We start from the raw sequence: 18,350 nt of genomic DNA on the forward strand, positions 1-18,350 counted from the left end.
CGGTTGCTTTGTGAACCTTTTCATCGAGTTAGTCCAAGGTCAACTCCCCAAAGAATGTGCCCTTCTAGAGGCACAACCAAGGGAGTGAAAGCTAATTACAAAATCGTTACTCTCAAAACACGTCAACGGCAGCAGGGAAGCTGCGTGTTGTGTTTGTTTATAGTTCTCTCCCTCAAACATGGCGTATCTGTCTGCATCTCAAACACAGACACAAAGAATAACTCATTTATTCAAACGCTACAGTAACCTCACACAGTTGGAAGCTTAGACAAACACACACACACACCTACACACATACACACACTCGGGACTGAGGAGGTCTTAGTTGTCGCGGTTTTCAGTCCAAATAAGGCTGAAGTTCTCACCATCCCTTCTTAGCTTCCTCTGTCAAATAGGGGGAGAGAGAGAGGAGGCAGTGAGAGAGGGGGATGGAGAGAGAGAGAGAGGGCGACAGAGGGATGGTATAAGAGAGGGACGGAGAGAGAGGGAGACGGGGAGAGTCGGAGAAAGAGAGAAAAGAAGGGGAAAAAAAGCGTGAAATAATGAGACGTCGGATCAGATCTCATTTGAATCAATCAATCCATTTGAAAGGTCCCACATCTCTCTTCTCTCCCCCCTCTCCACATCCCCATCCCTCGCTTTCATCTTCTGATTCTCTCCATGAGGGGGGAACATTCTTCACATCTACATCTATCTATATCTTCGATAGTTCATCTCCCTTTGATGGCTCTGCCAGGCACCCTGTCTCTAAGACGGTGAGGTCATCCAGTCTGCGCTGGGCTGCCTGTCTGAGGCAGGAGCCGGTGAACCAGACCCGAGACCTGAGAGACGGGACGTGTTTGCTCCTAACCCCAGCTCCTTCTTCCTCCCCCCTGCTCCTCTCCTCCTGCTCTCGTCCAGTCTGACCTCACCTACAATCCCCCCCCCCCTCTTTCTCTCTCTCTCTCTCTCTCTCTCTCTCTGTCTCTCTCTCTCCCTCTTCTCTGTCTCTCTCCCTCTCCCTCTCTCTCTCTCTCTCTCTCTCTCTCTTTCTTTCTCTCTCTCCCCCCCTCTCTCTTTCTCTTTCTCTCTGGCTCTTTGTCTCTCTCCCTCCTTTCTGTCTCTGCGTCTCTATCGCTGTCTCTCGCCCTCCCTCTGGCTCTCCTCTCTTCCATCACTCTCTCTGTCTTCCAGAGCCATGTCACTGTGGCTAAGGAATAAAAGCATCGCATCAACTTTATTTATCTTTTGCATTCGTGGAGGACTGGATGATCTGCGAGGCTGTCGGAACACAGATGGTTTGAGTCGGATCTGGAATGTTCTCTCTCTCTTTCTCTCTCATCCCACTGTTTCCCCCTCATCCTTCCCATCACTCCTCTCTGCTCACTCTCTGATTATGTTCCGCCGTGATACCCCTTCACATCGTGGTGAGCCGCTGCTAATCCCATCCTGCTGGATCGCACACACACACCTGGGCTCACACAGACATCGCACACATACGCACCACGCACACACACACACTCACATGCACGCACACATTATGCTCACGCACACACCACGCAGGTATACACATACTATGTGTACACAATCACTGTACACACACATATACCATAGACACTCACACACATGCACACACACACCTATGATTACACACACGCTCACAGGAAAGCATTGAGGCACTGCTGAGAGCACATAAGCCTATCTATTTTACATGAGCTTTTACATTAACAGTTGGTGTTCCAAAAACTCCATCAAGTCTGCATTGATTACAGGTCGAAGACAAAAGTCTACGGTAATTAAGTCTGGACTGAAAGCTTTCAGACCGTTCTATGATGGTCGTGCCCGCTAGAGGCCACTGTTGTTCTTTAAGATGCACTTGAGATGTTCTGGGAAGTAATTAATTATTTAGCTCCCAGGCCAACTTATAATGATTTCTTTTTGCCTGTGTCTATCTGTCTTTATTAATTTGACTTTCTCTACCTCTCTCTCTTTCTCTCTCGGACACGCATGCACTCTTCTACTCACCTCAACAGACAAAGGCACACAAGTGCGCATAATTTCCATCTTTTCTGGCCTGAGTTTATTAAAATGGACCTCAGTATGGGACACGGGAGCGCGCAGACGGCTGAAGAAAAGGGCTGTCGGGAGCGCGTCTTACCGTAAAGTTATCGGGAGTGCCACTACAGCTGTCAAACCAACCGATGCTTCTCTGCGTCCTGTCAGACGACCTGAAATGAATGCAATGCCCCCTTCCTTCCACATGATAAGGATTTGCTATTTACTGTTTTAGTCAAATAGGTTGGGATCCATCTACCCGCACTCACCTGGCTGGACCTTTCATGAGTTCGAGTGGGTCGGAACTGGAGAGGTCCTCGCGCGCCGGCCATGACGCACTGGATCGGTGTTTTCCTCGCGCTCGGAATCCTGGAACGGGTGAGTGGTTTTCCTCGTGCGCACCGCCATTGACATGTAAAAACAGTAGATGGTGTTTTATAAACATACCGTGAAGGCTATGGTACGTCTAAGTCAAATGGTAAATCGATTCAAATGAACATGGTGCAAAATACCATTTAACAAATTCATGCTCTGCAGTTTATTAAAAACACTGACCTAGAGAGCCAAGTACCTTTCCCCAGGCTTTTCTGGGTTTTGATAATTAGACAACAAGTTTGACCTGAGTCTCTGCCAGTCAATGCACAGTAGAAGATGCAGTTGCGTGCTTGGGCGCCACATGAGGTTGTTTTTTGAAAGGAGCCCTTTTGTTGAGATGGTTGGTAGATTATGCGTGCGAACTTCTTGGCAGATTCTGGATATGAGTGGATCTGATTGTAGCTCTAATGTAGTCCATATCTGATCTATTGAGCAGGCAACCTCACATCTCAAATAGAGTAATATATGTAGTGATACTTTTGACAGACGTCTTAGTTTGCATCTCTGTTTTCTACGGTACTGTTGGGCAGTATTTTTGGAAGCCTCTGCCTCTTTGAATTTCTGAGAAAGTAAATCAGACCCACCCTGTATATATATTAGCATAATGTCACTTTGGCAAGAAATGGGTCAGTTGTGAATCTGTGTGAATGTGTGTGTGAGTGTGTGTGTGTGAATGTGGACCTGAGTGTTTGTGAACGTGTGTGTGTGTTTGTGTGTGAGTGCGTGTGTTTGTGTGAATGTGTGCCTGAGTGTGTGTGTGTGTACCCAAGTGTGTGTGTGTGTACCTGAGTGTGTGTGTGTGAAAGTGTGCCTATGTGTGTGTGTGTGTGTGTGACTTTCAGGTGTTTTGCTGGAGGGCTTCTGTGCTCTCTAGCTCAGGTCCCTGCAATGACAGAAGTAGAACTGGTGATCACGAGAAATCAACCACCTCTGGACACACACGTCTACCCACTCACGAACACACACACACACACGCATGCATACACACGCACACCTATGGATACACACAGATGCATGCAGACATTCTCATGCACACCTATTGACACACACACACTCACACATTTCATTTCTGTGTATTTGTCTCAGCCACATTGTGCATATCTCTGTCTTCCTCTGTATCTGTCCCTCCCTCCCTCCCTCCCTCCCTCCCTCCCTCCCTCCCTCCCTCCCTCCCTCCCTCCCTCCCTCCCTCCCTCCCTCCCTCCCTCCCTCCCTCCCTCCCTCCCTCCCTCCCTCCCTCCCTCCCTCCCTCCCTCCCTCCCTCCCTCCCTCCCTCCCTCCCTCCCTTTCTCTCTCGCTACCTCCCTCCTTCTCTCTGTCCGTCTCTGTCTCTCTGTCTGCTCCATGAGAGCGATGCTCTTTAGAGATATTGGGAACATTCCATCTAATCTAGCCATATGAAGCAGAGGTTGTGTCTGGGGTGGAGAGGAGGAGGAGAGAGGGGGGAAGGGTAGGAGGTGAGAGAAAAGGAGAGAGAAGGGAAGGGAATGGGAGAGGAGGAGAGAGGAGAGAAGGGTAGGAGGAGAGAGAAGGAGAGAGGAGGGAAGGGGATGGGAGAGAGAGAGGGAGAGAGGACGATGGAGAGGAGAGAAGAAGAGAGGAAGAGATTTGGAGAAAGGAGATGAGAGCGGAGGTGAGAGAGAGGAGAAGACGAGAGAGATGGAATACGTCTGAATGTTGTGGGGTTGAGGGTTACGGGAGGTAACTTGATGCCATCTGGGTGTCTGGATTAGCAGCACAGAAATAGCCATGTCTGGTTAATCCAGGACATTTTACTGCAATTTTGTATTCCTCGTCTATTACATTTAGTCATTTAGCAGACGCCCTTACCCAGAGCGACTTACAGTAAGTACAGGGACATTCCCAACGAGGCAAGTAGGGTGAAGTGCCTTGCTCAAGGACACATCATTTTTCAAGGCCGGGAATTGAACCGGGAACTTTCTGATTAACAGCCCGATTCCCTAACCGCTCAGCCATCTGACCCCCCCTATTACAGTTTTTCACATTTACTCAAAAACTAAACTCCATTCTCTGAATCAAATGTTCAGTGAACTAAACCAATTTGTCAAATCAGACACTCTTTTGGCAAAACTGTAAACACATTCTCATTCCCTAAACACATTTTGCACTGTGCTGTAAAATGGTAAACACAGGTGGCAAACAGTAAACACAACTACAACACAGTTGTCATCTGTAAAACACAATGACTCAAAATTGTTCACACTTGTTTCTAATGGTGGTTTGGGACAATGCCATCAAATGTTCATCAACCAGCATTTGTTACTGTAAATGTTTGCCTTCCACCATACAGCCCTTTTCTCAACCCAGTTGAAGATTTTTTTCTCTGCAATGCGGTGAAAGGTCTATGACTAAAACTCATATACCAGGGTAAATGTCCTACAGGCAATGGAATTGGCCTGTGGTGACATAGGTGTGGAGTGTTTTCAAGGCTGGATCCAGCACACCAGAGGGTTTTTACCCTGTTTTTCTTTGCTCTTTGTTGACAGTACTACAGTTTTTTTTTTTTACAGTCGCTAGGATACATTCAAAATGCACTAAAACTACCAAATCACTTCATACATGTCTCAAATCAACTCAACATTAACAAAGGTTGGCAGCCAACACACATGCTTTGTCACCCACAAAACAATTACCTAAAAATCACTTACAACAGGTAGCATTATACAATGTTTTCTTATGTAAAACAGGGACACTTTGAATTCACTGCAATATATGTTACTGGAATCAGACATCATGCAGTATGCTTCAATATGTTGTGTATATATGTACATTTGTTTTCACTAATTCAAGAATACAAGAATTTGTATACACACCATCCACTGATATAGATACAATAGGAATGCTAATCTTCTGCATTTGGCCACAGGTTCTCATCCACATCACATCTTATGTCATCTAGGGAAATACATAGGAAAGAATCTTCTGGCATGCCTGATCCATCCCTGGCAATGTCCAGGCATCCAGCATTCATTGCGTCCAGGAAGGACATTTGATCATGTGGATGGTGGTCATACAGTACATTTTCCACCTCCATGAGGAAAATAATGATTCTATGGGGTTGAGGAATGGAGAGTAGGGTGGGAAGAAAAGTGACACCATTCTGGAATGGGCTGCAAACCACTCGGTACTGCACAGGAGTGGTGAAATGCCACATTGTCACATACAAATGTTGGCTGGTTTCTTCTCTCTGCATCCCTTTCCTCACCTAGCACAACCCTTCCGTAGAAATCATTTTATAGCATTTCATTTTTAGTTTTGGCAGTTGTTGTGTTGAAGTGAGAAAAGAATGAATGTAATTTGAAAGATGTAGTCATTGAATGCATTTTGGGCCAAAGCAATGATAAATGATCCACAGGTTAACATGTACTTTTGTTGTGCTCACTGGGTTTGTTGTGCTCACTGTGTGAATAGTTTTGAAAACGTGACTTAAGTATTGAGAAATGTGTCCTAGCGACTGTAGAAAAGCGTAAGTTGTGATGATTACTGTAATATTATCAAATCAAATGTACAGTATTTGTATAGCCCTTTTACAAGCAATGTCACAGCGGGCTTCATATATGCCCATAGAACTGCTGCTCAGCCAACCTCAACCCGCAAGGAAGGCGGGAAAAAACTCACAGAAAAACCCACTAGAGGAGACAAAAATGGAAGAAACCTTGGGAGGAGCAATTCAGTGAGGGATCCCCTCCTCCAGAGACGGTTGGCAAAAGAGAGGTGCAGAACACAGGCTAAACATAGTCATACATCAGGAAAGTGTTAATGGGTGTTGAAACACCAAAATCCAGTGTTTCAAAATCCGAAATCCATTTTCTTTATTGCTATGTAAATGTATTTACTGTGTATACATAAACAAAGTTGTCTTTACATGTAACTACATGGCCTGGATGTTGTATTCTCCATGTGTTAATGTTGTGCCTAATGATTGCTCCATAGGGTTTTTATATTGATTTGCTGTGTTTATGTTCTGGAGGCGTTGTTTGATTTTGAGCACAAGGATATAAGATAACCTTTTATTTGTCCCGCAGTGGGGAAATTGCAGTTTGCAACAGCAGCAAGGTACAGAACAGCACTCAGAGTACAATTAAATATGAAAATATTAAATATACAAGATACAGGGAGTCATATAAAATAGAAGATAAGAATCTAAGGGTATAAAAAGTACAATCATATATAAAGTAAGTGAGAGTTAAGTGTGAGTTACTGTAAGTTAAGTGTGGTGGCTGCCACTATGAATAAGTAATTTGTGATATACAGCCAAGTTATTGCACGTAAGAAAAAATATTGCACGTAATATTATTGCACGTAATTGCATAAATAAATATTGCACATAGAAAAGGTTATGGACATGGTTCAGTAGCAGTGTCAGCAGAGATTGTTGAACAATCTGACGCCAGCAATCTGGTACATGGTTTCGGGGCGAGTGTTTGATTTTTCCAGTCAGAGGTTTTGGAAATTGAGTTTGAATATTTGGTTTTGTGTTTACAGTTTTGAGAAAATGGTTGACTGTTTCAAGAAATGTGTTTTAGCAATCGTGAAAAACTGTAATGGACAAGTGCTCATGTATCATGTGTTAGTGTCTATTTGTGTGTGTGTGTGTGTGTGTGTGTGTGTGTGTGGGGGGGGGGGGGGGGGATTTTGTTCTGGTGTTTGTTTGTTGGTCAACCAACAGCATCTAAAAATAGAAAATTAGGTTTTCCTTGTCTTTCACTAAGAGTATCTGGGTTTGTTTGGTCTGTGAGATAAAGAGGATGCAATGGGTGATTGGTTCCCAGTGAAGAGGTGACATGTGATTGGTTGTTTGAAAGAAACTGACATCTTATTTAACACATCATTCTAAGAGGAATTGTGTGTGTGTGCGCGTGTTTGTGTGTTTGTGTGTGTGTGTTTGTGTGTGTCCACTTTTATGATAAACACAGACAATTTTGAACTGTTGCCGAGAGGCAGTTACTCCTAATATAAACAGACCTCCCAGACATTCTTGCACACACACATACACAGACACACACACACACACACACACACACACAAGCACTCCTAATAATGCAAGCACAGCAGCACAGAGTTATGTAGTGCAGGACATTATCTGTGGGTGAATAAACCTCAGGAACCCTGGCTTGTTTGTTAGGATGTTGCCACTGGTCACCTTGTGGCATTGTTTACAGATCCCTCACCCATTTGCACACACAGAGAGATCTGTCTTGGATAAGAAAACAACATCCATGTCTTTCTCAGACCTCCCTTCGTTCTGGTCAGATAGTAAAACGGCAGGCCTATCGCCCTGTGTGGCACCAAGCAGAATATCTAATGGCCTTTGGACTGTAGCCTGTTGAGCTGAAGCCCATTGTTACTGAACCCATTAGCTTCCCCCTTCCTACTTCCTGTTTGTCCAGGCCAATGGGAGGCATCCCACGTGCCACTTCTACTCTGAGGTGAAGGGGGCGGAGCTGGAGTGTCAGGACCAGCTGGAGCGACACACCCTCGAGACTGCAGGTACACACACACTCACACACACAAAAACACACATGCAAACTCACATGCATATACAGATACATACACACGCACACACATATACAGCCATGAAACTGTGAGTACTTTCCCATGGTGTGTTTCTTGAGTGTGTATACTGTACGTGTGTATATGTGTCTCCAGGCTGCCAGGGGGAGTGGAGCAGCATACTGTGTTGGGAGTCTGTTCCAGTAGGAGAGGTGGTCACCCTCTTCTGTCCTGCAGCGGTGGTTCATCTGTTTGGACTGAACGGTAAAACCCCCTCCATCTGTTTCTCCCTCCTTCCCCCCTAACCTTCCCATCTCTCTCCCTCCCTCCCCCATGTCTCTTTCTCTCTCCCTCCCTTCCAGCCCTCCCATTCCCACTAGCTCCCTCTCATCCTTCTTTCCTCCTCCTCGTAATATCTCTCCACTCGCTATCCGTCTGTCCTCATTTCGCTGTGCCCGAGCTTATTTCCTCCATGGTCATATCCCCTCCCCCTATCTCTCTCTACTCCCTCCTTCCCTCCGTCCTTGCCCTCTATCCCTCTCAACTCCCTCCTTCTTTCCAACCCTCTCCCTCCCTCCCTCCCTCCCTCCCTCCCTCCCTCCCTCCCTCCCTCCCTCCCTCCCTCCCTCCCTCCCTCCCTCCCTCCCTCCCTCCCTCCCTAAACAGCCCTCTGCTGTGCTCACAGTTGCAGTGTTAATGAGCCAAATTATCTATCAGCAGCTGGGTACATCTGGAGCAGCTACCGTTACAAATGATCTCTCTGAACGAGCATCTGTTCTTACATCGCCCTCTCTCAGACCTGATCCAGCACTAGGAAGGCCTCATCTGGGATAGATCATGTTAGGGTTAGTGAATGGGAGGGTTAGGGTTATTGAATGGGAGGGTTAAGGTTAGTGAATGGGAGGGTTAGGGTTAGTGAATGGGAGGGTTAAGGTTAGTGAATGGGAGGGTTAAGGTTAGTGAATGGGAGGGTTAAGGTTAGTGAATGGGAGGGTTAGGAAATGGAATGTTGGTCTGTGTCCCACACTCGCAGTAGTGAAACTGAAACTGTGTCTCTCCCTCCCTCCCTCCCTCCCTCCCTCCCTCCCTCCCTCCCTCCCTCCCTCCCTCCCTCCCTCCCTCCCTCCCTCCCTCCCTCCCTCCCTCCCTCCCTCCCTCCCTCCCTCCCTCCCTCCCTCCCTCCCTCCCTCCCTCCCTCCCTCCCTCCCTCCTTACCCCCCTCCCTCCCTCCCTCCCTCCTTCAGGAACCCTCAGTAGGAACTGTACGGAGGCCGGCTGGTCGGGCATCTACCCCAGCATGACCACCGTCTGCATGTCCAACGACTCCAAACCTGACAAGGTGTGTGTTTGAGGAGAGAGAGAGAGAGAGAGAGAGAGAGAGAGAGAGAGAGAGAGAGAGAGAGAGAGAGAGAGAGAGAGAGAGAGAGAGAGAGAGAGAGAGAGAGAGAGAGAGAGAGAGAGAGAGAGAGAGAGAGAGAGAGAGAGAGAGAGAGAGAGAGAGAGAGAGAGAGAGAGAGAGAGAGAGAGAGAGAGAGAGAGAGAGAATGTGTGAACTTCCTGTCTCCGTTTGGTGATGCCTGAGATGAAGTCATGAGAGAGAGAGAGAGAGAGAGAGAGAGAGAGAGAGAGAGAGAGAGAGAGAGAAAGATAGGGAGAGGCATTACCTGTGCACCCCCCTCCTTTTTCTTTGTGTGTGTGTGGTTGCATGTGTGTGTGCACAAGTGTGTGGTTGCATTTGCCTACCTGTTTGTGGTTGTGCCTGCCTTTGTGTGTGTGTATGTGTGTGTGTGTGTGTGCCCTCGTGTGCGTGTCTGTGTGTGCCGGAGGGCAGTGTTGGCAGTGTTGTTTTCCCTGACAGCTCCATGACCACTGGAGAGAATGAAATGACCCCCATGTGACCCGGAACACACACACAGACACACACTCTGAGCACTCCAGAGAACCGCCCTTGACGCTCCATGTGAGCCACACTCTAAAAACTAGATTTACTGAAGAACGTCAAGTCAAGGGATTATGCACAGCTGTGTTTGAAAAGGGTCCGGTTTAAAAGACACCAAGCATTTAAATTGATGTCTGTTTCCAAGTGAATCCCAGGTTTCCTTTTATTTGTGACAAACCACAGAAAAATATAAACCAAGACCACTGCCGTGTTTTGTATACAGTATGTACTGTATATATAGATTGTAAACGCTTGATATTTATATAAAGTAGAGAGTAACTCTATTTGAAATCAAAAGAGGCTGGGTTGGGTTTTTGCAGTATAATCCAAAAGGGCACAAGCATCAGCGTCAAATGTATTCCAAAATGTCATAGTTCTACAGGTCATGATGTTAATTTCATTTAACATCCTGAACGAAACAAACTGTTACACTGTGGTGTGAGCACCTGCCTCCCTTACCACCTTCCTCGCCTCAGACTCTGTCACCCTTGGAACATGTCTGTGTGTTTGCGTGTTTGCCTGTGTGCGTGTGCGTGTGTGTGTGTGGTTGGCTTGAACTTAGTGGGCAAGCAAACTGAGAGACGGAGAGAGAGAGAGAGATAGAGAGAGATAGAGAGAGAGAGAGAGAGAGAGAGAGAGAGAGAGAGAGAGAGAGAGAGAGAGAGAGAGAGAGAGAGAGAGAGAGAATGTGTGAACTTCCTGTCTCCGTTTGGTGATGCCTGAGATGAAGTCATTCAGAGAGCTTCCTGGGATCTGCCAGGTTATTGCTCAGATGTCAGACAGCATTCCTGAGCTCTTGGTTTATACTGAACGTTAAACAGCCATATAACAACTGGATTTAAAGAATATCCGGAGAAAAAAATGTCATGTTTGTTCTGACAGGACGGATGCGACTGACTTGTTCCCAAACTATGAATCTGTTTCTCCTCTCCGCTGGGCTCTCTGGGTTTTGATATCACCAGGTGCTTTCTCTCCGTCTTGCTCTCGTTTTCATGTTTATCTCTCTCTTTCCTCCTTGCTCTCTATTTTTCTTGCCATCTCTCTCTCTCATTTCTCACACTCCACTCTCTTCTTGCTATTTTGCTTCACTCACTCTCTTTCCTGTTTATCCCCCTCCCTTCTCTCTCTCTCTCTCTCTCGCTGTCTGTCTGTCTGTCTGTCTGTCTCTCTCTCTCTCTCTCTCTCTCTCCTCCCTCTCTCTCTCTCTCTCTCTCTCTCTCTCTCTCTCTCTCTCTCTCTCTCTCTCTCTCTCTCTCTCTCTCTCTCTCTCTCTCTCTCTCTCTCTCTCTCTCTGTCTCTCTCTCTGTCTGTCTCTCTCTCTCTCTGCTCCCTCCTGTGTGGTTCCCATCAGCCTCCTGCCTTGTAGTTTGAGACTGTCCAGGATCTCCCAGGTGTGTTCCCAGCCTACAGGCCCGGTCTAAAGACAAGGCTGTCCATCTGTCCTACCTCCCTCAGCCCCGGTCTAAAGACAAGGCTGTCCATCTGTCCTACCTCCCTCAGGCCCGGTCTAAAGACAAGGCTGTCCATCTGTCCTACCTCCCTCAGCCCCGGTCTAAAGACAAGGCTGTCCATCTGTCCTACCTCCCTCAGCCCCGGTCTAAAGACAAGGCTGTCCATCTGTCCTACCTCCCTCAGCCCCGGTCTAAAGACAAGGCTGTCCATCTGTCCTACCTCCCTCAGCCCCGGTCTAAAGACAAGGCTGTCCATCTGTCCTACCTCCCTCAGCCCCGGTCTAAAGACAAGGCTGTCCATCTGTCCTACCTCCCTCAGCCCCGGTCTAAAGACAAGGCTGTCCATCTGTCCTACCTCCCTCAGCCCCGGTCTAAAGACAAGGCTGTCCATCTGTCCTACCTCCCTCAGCCCCGGTCTAAAGACAAGGCTGTCCATCTGTCCTACCTCCCTCAGCCCCGGTCTAAAGACAAGGCTGTCCATCTGTCCTACCTCCCTCAGCCCCGGTCTAAAGACAAGGCTGTCCATCTGTCCTACCTCCCTCAGCCCCGGTCTAAAGACAAGGCTGTCCATCTGTCCTACCTCCCTCTGCCCCGGTCTAAAGACAAGGCTGTCCATCTGTCCTACCTCCCTCAGCCCCGGTCTAAAGACAAGGCTGTCCATCTGTCCTACCTCCCTCTGCCCCGGTCTAAAGACAAGGCTGTCCATCTGTCCTACCTCCCTCAGCCCCGGTCTAAAGACAAGGCTGTCCATCTGTCCTACCTCCCTCAGGCCCGGTCTAAAGACAAGGCTGTCCTCCTTACCTCCTTCTCTCCCTGGACTAATGGTGTGGATCTGTACCAAACACGCCCTCATACCAACAATCCAGTCTGCCTACTTCATCACAGAGGACTTGAGAAAGGACACTGAGGTTGTTCCAGGAGCCTCCCCCTTCCTGGTTTGAAGCCCAGGTTGAGAGTTCAGAGGTCGTTGTTGTGACCCCCTAATTGGGGTCGGTGTTATCTTTGGAGATGAAACAGAGCAATGTGAGGTCTGACTTTGTGTGTGTATGTGTGTGTGTGTGTGTGTGTGTGTGTGTGTGTGCAGTCCAGATGGCGTCTCAGGCATGGAGAATGCTGTTTATAGATGGTGAGAGTGTGTGTCAAGGGAGAATGATGAACACCAGATTGAGACATGTATGGCAAAAAAATAGCTTAACTGTCAAAACAGACTGCATTTATAGGTCAGACGTTATTTCTAAACATTCCAATTTATGAAATTTCTGTGGGGAAGGAAAACAAATGGGGTTTTTACTAAGTATCCAGCCCAAACCCAAACTGTATTCTTCACATTCCAAACTTGTTTAGAGACAAGCACTGATCTTTAAAGTGGTGTCTGAGTAATTGTGCAGTCTGCTTTGGCAATCACTTTGGCAATCTCTCTCTGTTTCTGGCCATCGCACCAAACAGACAATAATAGGTTGACTGGATTAGATGAAACGTCAATACAAAGCGTGTGTGTGCGTGTGTGTGTGGGCATGTGTGTGTGCGTGCAGCTGGTGTTCTACATGGTAGTGAAGACTCTGTACACCCTGGGCCACAGTCTCTCCCTCATCGCTCTCATCACCAGCACCACCATCCTCTGTGTCTTCAGGTAACACACACACACACTAAAGCGTCACCATTTCAAAAAACATGCGTTTGTGTTGCTATGTGTGAAGATGTTGTGCCAGTTATTACAGTTGGTGAAATGTCCTTCAGACGGGATACTGGCTCACTGCCTCTCTTATGTTGGTTCTTTCCTGGCCACTGAAGAGGCCTATTGTTCCACATTTATTCACGCATCCCATCATTTTCTGTGTTTATGTCTTGACAATATTTATATACAATCTCATCCTAGGCCTTTGTCTTGGCACACGCATGTATTTATTTGCGTGTGTATGCGTGTTTAGGAGACTCCACTGCACCAGGAACTACATCCACCTCAATCTGTTTGTGTCGTTCATCTTGAGAGCCGTGGCCGTGCTGATCAAAGATGCGATCCTCTTCTCTCCCAGCGAGCACACAGACTGCAGCCTGCAGCCGTCGCTGGTGAGAGCACGTACACACATGCACACATCCGCTCGCACATACGCACAGACGCACATTGGCTCGCACACACACACACACACACACATCGCATATCTGCTCACACACGTCCTCATTTACTCACATACACACACACACACACACACACACTCTCACACAACATCCACCCACACAGTCAGAGAGTAGACCAGTTGTTCTTTGTGTTGTAGTTGGGCTGCAAGATCAGTGTGGTGTTTTTTAACTACTTTGTCATGGCCAACTTCTTCTGGCTCCTGGTGGAGGGTCTGTACCTTCACACCCTGCTCCTGGTCATCTCCCGCAACACCCCCCTCACCGGGTACATGCTCATAGGCTGGGGTAGGTTGTGCACCCAGACATCCACACACGGGCACATCATACAAATAATACCACACCCACTAGTGTGTATTTCCAACTCTGCTGATTACTCTGAGGCATGTCGACACAGCCCCTTTCAAATGCTTTCATGTGGCTGGTCTCAGGTCCCTGTCTAACACACACACATACACACACATTTCAGTCTGTTAGTAATCTGTTATCTGTCGTTTGTGAGTGCCCTGTGAATAGATTGTGTGTTTTGATGCCAGAGTTCTTTCTGTCTCCTTCTCTGTCACATGTTTGACTTCACCCACCAGCGTAGAACAAACGAGCCTGCATCATTTATTATCTTTGTATACCTGTTCTCCATGCTGTTTAGTCCCTACTGTGTGTGTGCAATGTGCATGGGTGTGTGCGTGTGTATGTGTGTGTGTGTGTCTGTGTTTGTGTGTCTGTGCATGTTTCCACTCTTATGTGACTTCTATGTCTAATTTCATCGACAACACCTCATTAAAACTCTCCCCTTGAATCCAGACTCTAAACAGAACCCACATAAACGCCCCCCCCCTCTCTCTCTCTCTGTCTCTCTCTCTCTCTCTCTCTCTCTCTATCTTTCCTTCTCCATCTCTGTTTCTTTATCTATATCTCTCTGTGTGTGTGTGTCTCTCTCTCTCCCACAACCAGGGTTGCCATTAGTTTTTGTGGCAGTGTGGATAATCTGTAGGGTCTATCTGGAGGATACTGGGTGAGTTTGGTCGTCAGCACTGACATCATCAAACCGAGACAGAGCTATACACCTCTGTCAAGCAAGCTTTTCTGAACTCAATCTTTGTGGTTTCGGACAGGTGCTGGGAGAGAAATGAATCCCTCATTCCCAATAGACTCCTTAACTGGCCGATTATGGCTTCTGTCATAGTGAGTATAATCCAAAGGACTCTCTTTACAGTGAGTGGTACCCAAACCAAAATGGCTCCTGTTTTTGGTGGTTGTCATTGGAGCCAAAATGGCAACCAAAGAAGTGCTGTTTGATTTCTGTTTACACTGGTTTCTCCTTGTCCACCAGCTGAACTTCTTCCTGTTCATCAGTGTGATCCGTATCCTCATCCAGAAACTCAACAGCTCAGATGTGGGAGGAAACAACCAACCACAATCACAATACAGGTGTCCCCTCTACAGCCAATCACAATACAGGTGTCCCATCTACAGCCAATCACAATACAGGTGTCCCCTCTACAGCCAATCACAATACAGGTGTCCCCTCTACAGCCAATCACAATACAGGTGTCCCCTCTACAGCCCACCACAATACAGGTGTCCCCTCTACAGCCAATCACAATCAATGCCATATAAACAACGAATCACAATACATGGGCCCAGTCTACCACCAATCCCAACACAGGTGTCCCCTCTACAACTTATCAAAGCTCTACATTATAATATTGGTGTGTGTGTGTGGTGTGTGGTGTGTGTGTGTGTTCCAGGCGCCTGGTGAAGTCGACCCTGTTGTTGATTCCCCTGTTTGGGGTGAACTATGTGGTGTTTGTGTATCTGGTGGAGGTGGACGATGCCAGCATGGAGGATTATAAGATCCTGTTTGACCTGGGACCTGGCTCCTTCCTGGTGGATATGACATCGGACCCTCACTCATTCACACACTCACTCACTCTATCTCTCTGTCTCGCTCACTCACACACACACACACACACACACACTTCTTACAGGGTCTTGTGTGTTTTTTTCAGGGTCTTGTTGTAGCTGTTCTTTACTGCTTCCTCAACACTGAGGTGAGTGAGAAGTGTCATCCATTCTAGAATCTTCCTCCAGTGGTTTCTGGTGAAACTTAGCTGAAAGCACTGCTACCCCCGCGCGTATGTGTGTGTGTGCGTGTGTGTGTGAGGCAGGTCCAGGGGGAGCTGAGGAGGACGTGGAGGAGTGTGTCTCTAAAGCGCTACGTGGGGAGGGAGTACCGGCTACACGCCCCTTCTACCACCCTCAACGGGACCGACGGCCCCGCCCACTTTCCCCGCAACGCCAGAGCCCAGTCCATCCTGCAGACGGAGACCACCATGCTGTGATTGGACGCTCGGTGATCGGGGATGTCACATGGCGTACCCCGGCACCAGGAACTGCTGCGTTCATGAGCAACTTCCTGAGGAGTCTGGAGATATCGCGGGTCGAGCTTCTTCTTCGTTTAATCCGGTGACCCATGTGACTACAGGAAGAGACAGAGTCTTCATGTCTGAGACGGCCGAGAGGGAGTTCCGAGGACGTTTCGGCCTCATTTCAAATGGGCTGTCATGTGGGTTCAACAAGACTGGATTTCTAGCCTTCCATACACCCAGTGTACACATTTACAATTAGTCATTTAGCAGACGCTCTTATCCAGAGCGACTTACAGTAAGTACAGGGACATTCCCCCAAGGCAAGTAGGGTGAAGTGCCTTGCCCAAGGACACCATGTCATTTGGCAACCTTCTGATTATTAGCCCGATTACCTAACCGCTCAGCCACCTGACTCCCAGTGCCTGGACCGCCATGACACATTGTCATGGACCAGGTGCCATGATCACACACGTTTAGATCCCGTGCTGTTGCCATGTTCTGTGTTGTGTTCTGTGGTCCATGCTGTTCGTGTTGGGGTCCAGCTCATCGTCATGGAGGGCCAAAGGCTCAGCTCTTACCAGTAAAGCCCTGTGGGGTCCAACTGGTGTGGTACTGGTGGAGAGGGGTTGACTGGGTTACTGCTATGCTTGTAAATGCTGCTTTTGGTGTGTACTGTGGTGTAGCCTTTAGGGGTTTGGGGTGAAGGTGGGTGGGTTAGGTTGGGGGTTACAGTTGGGTAGAGGTAGGGGTTGGTGGGGGTAGAGGTGAGGGTGCGTGGGTGCGTGGGTGGGGTTGGTGTTTGTTGTATCAGTTGGAGTAAGATTGCCAATAAAACTTTCACAGAAGTGGAACCACTGAGGCATAATCCACCAAACTCACACACACACACACAGACTCAAACACGCACGCACAAGTGGACCTGCGGCAGATAAGATACTCGTGGATCATCGAGACTCGGTGTTGAGGACAAAATGACATCACACACCTACTCTGTCCATCACACACTCTGAGACAAGAGCTGGAGGTATGCCAGTGGAAGAACAGAAATATAGAACAGAGTTTGTTCGGTGTGTGTGTGTATGTTCTTGTTGAACTGCACACCCATAACTTTGAATGCTTTACTCAGGGGTTATAAGATGTTTTAGGGTTAGGGGGTAGTGGGTAGTGGTTAGAGATGCCACCATTTGGAATGGGAGTGAATGGTCAAGCCCCAGTAGGATAGAAAAACAAACCTGTGTGTTTGTTTGTGGTCAGAACTAATCTCTCAAACAATGTAAATAGAACAGCACTAAGCTCATTCGCTAATTCCGTGCTGGAAACAATAAGATTTATGCTCAACAAAAATTGGGTTGGTGTTCTAGGTACACACACACATACACACACACACATACACACACACACACAGCAGAAACACACCTGGTGCTCCTTTTGTTCTGCCTCAGTGACTCAGATGAAGTTATATCCCCCAACTTGCTATCTCAATGTACAACCCCTACACACACACCCGTACACACACACACACACACGCAGATGGACAAACACACACACACACACACAGGTGTGCACTAACTAACTCTTATTTTAGAGTGTACCTTGTGGGACTCTGCCATCTGCTTATCACGCCTCTCCAGCCCTGATTGACCCTCACACACACACACACACACACACTCAACCTTCTCTGCCAAAACATGTTGCTCTGTTCACTTCCTTCCTGTCCTGTAAGTAGAAACTTTTGTCCAACCACAGGCTACAATGTTTGACCTATTTGAAAAGAACGCACACACACACACACACACACACACACACACACACACACGTGCCTCTATGTACCTCATTCACCAGTGTATCTGGCCTAGCCCTCAGAGATAACCAGACCTGTCTCTGCAGCTCTCTGTTCCTGACTTCTTTCACTCCTTCCTTGTCATCAGTTCTCCTCCACTCCTCCTTCACCTTCCACTCCACAATTAACCCCCAACTCAGCCTCCATCTGCTCCTCTCTCCTTCCTCCCTCTCTCCCGCCCTCCCTTCCTCCATCACTCCCTCCCCAACACCCCTCTCTCTCTCTCTCTCTCTCTCTCTCTCACACTACCTCCCTACACCCTCCCTCCCTTTAAAAACCCATCAATTACCCCAATAGTATTCCCTCTCTTTTCCTTCTCGTTTCTCTCTCCCTCCCCCTCTCTCTTTCCTTGTCCCTCTTTTTCGAGTCTCTCACACACCCTCAAGGTGTCATCACATCAGACCATGTGACCCCCTTCTCTTCCTCACACATCTCTCTCTTTATTTCTCTCCCTTCTCTCACCCACTTTTATCCCATGTTCTATCTCTCTCTCCATCTAGTTGGTCTTAGTTTGCTTTTAGAGTGGTGTGAATTATGCATCATCTGCAGCAGGACCCAAACTCACAAGTAGTCGTATGAATAAAACACTGTGTAACCCACAACAGATCCACTGTTCTCTCTCCAACCATCTCACAACGAGTGTGCGTGTGTGTAGGTGTGTGTGATGGTGTGTGTGTGTGTGTGGTTAGGTGGAG

General features: G+C 47.7%; 1 protein-coding gene and 1 long non-coding RNA gene across 2 annotated transcripts; one reads left to right on the plus strand and one right to left on the minus strand.

Moving 5' to 3' along the window:
* Positions 1–229: 229 nt before the first annotated feature.
* On the minus strand, positions 230–2,390 carry LOC146275150 (uncharacterized). The gene is made up of 3 exons (XR_014766317.1): positions 2,304–2,390; positions 2,138–2,232; positions 230–384 (listed from the first exon to the last, which is right to left on the minus strand). It is a non-coding gene; the product is annotated as an uncharacterized LOC146275150 (long non-coding RNA).
* LOC146275151 (vasoactive intestinal polypeptide receptor 2-like) lies at positions 2,145–16,509 on the plus strand. Its single transcript, XM_084703058.1, has 13 exons — positions 2,145–2,412; positions 7,821–7,920; positions 8,080–8,187; positions 9,168–9,262; positions 12,846–12,943; positions 13,242–13,380; positions 13,587–13,734; positions 14,398–14,458; positions 14,559–14,628; positions 14,777–14,874; positions 15,195–15,333; positions 15,456–15,497; positions 15,615–16,509. The coding sequence occupies exons 1-13, from the start codon at positions 2,365–2,367 to the stop codon at positions 15,786–15,788; spliced, it is 1,320 nt and encodes a 439-aa protein (XP_084559184.1). The 5' UTR covers positions 2,145–2,364; the 3' UTR covers positions 15,789–16,509.
* The last annotated feature ends 1,841 nt before the right edge of the window (positions 16,510–18,350 follow it).

The sequence above is a fragment of the Hypomesus nipponensis genome, chromosome 8, assembly GCF_054491055.1.
Source record: "Hypomesus nipponensis isolate SF chromosome 8, ASM5449105v1, whole genome shotgun sequence".
NCBI classification, from domain to species: domain Eukaryota; kingdom Metazoa; phylum Chordata; class Actinopteri; order Osmeriformes; family Osmeridae; genus Hypomesus; species Hypomesus nipponensis.

Bases quoted from the DNA above. Each gene is read 5' to 3' on its own strand.
- LOC146275151 (XM_084703058.1), top strand. From the start codon at position 2,365: ATGACGCACTGGATCGGTGTTTTCCTCGCGCTCGGAATCCTGGAACGG. The intron at 2,413-7,820 runs GTGAGTGGTTTT...CTGTTTGTCCAG, and splicing joins CGCTCGGAATCCTGGAACGG to GCCAATGGGAGGCATCCCAC. The intron at 13,735-14,397 runs GTAGGTTGTGCA...TCCCACAACCAG, and splicing joins GTACATGCTCATAGGCTGGG to GGTTGCCATTAGTTTTTGTG.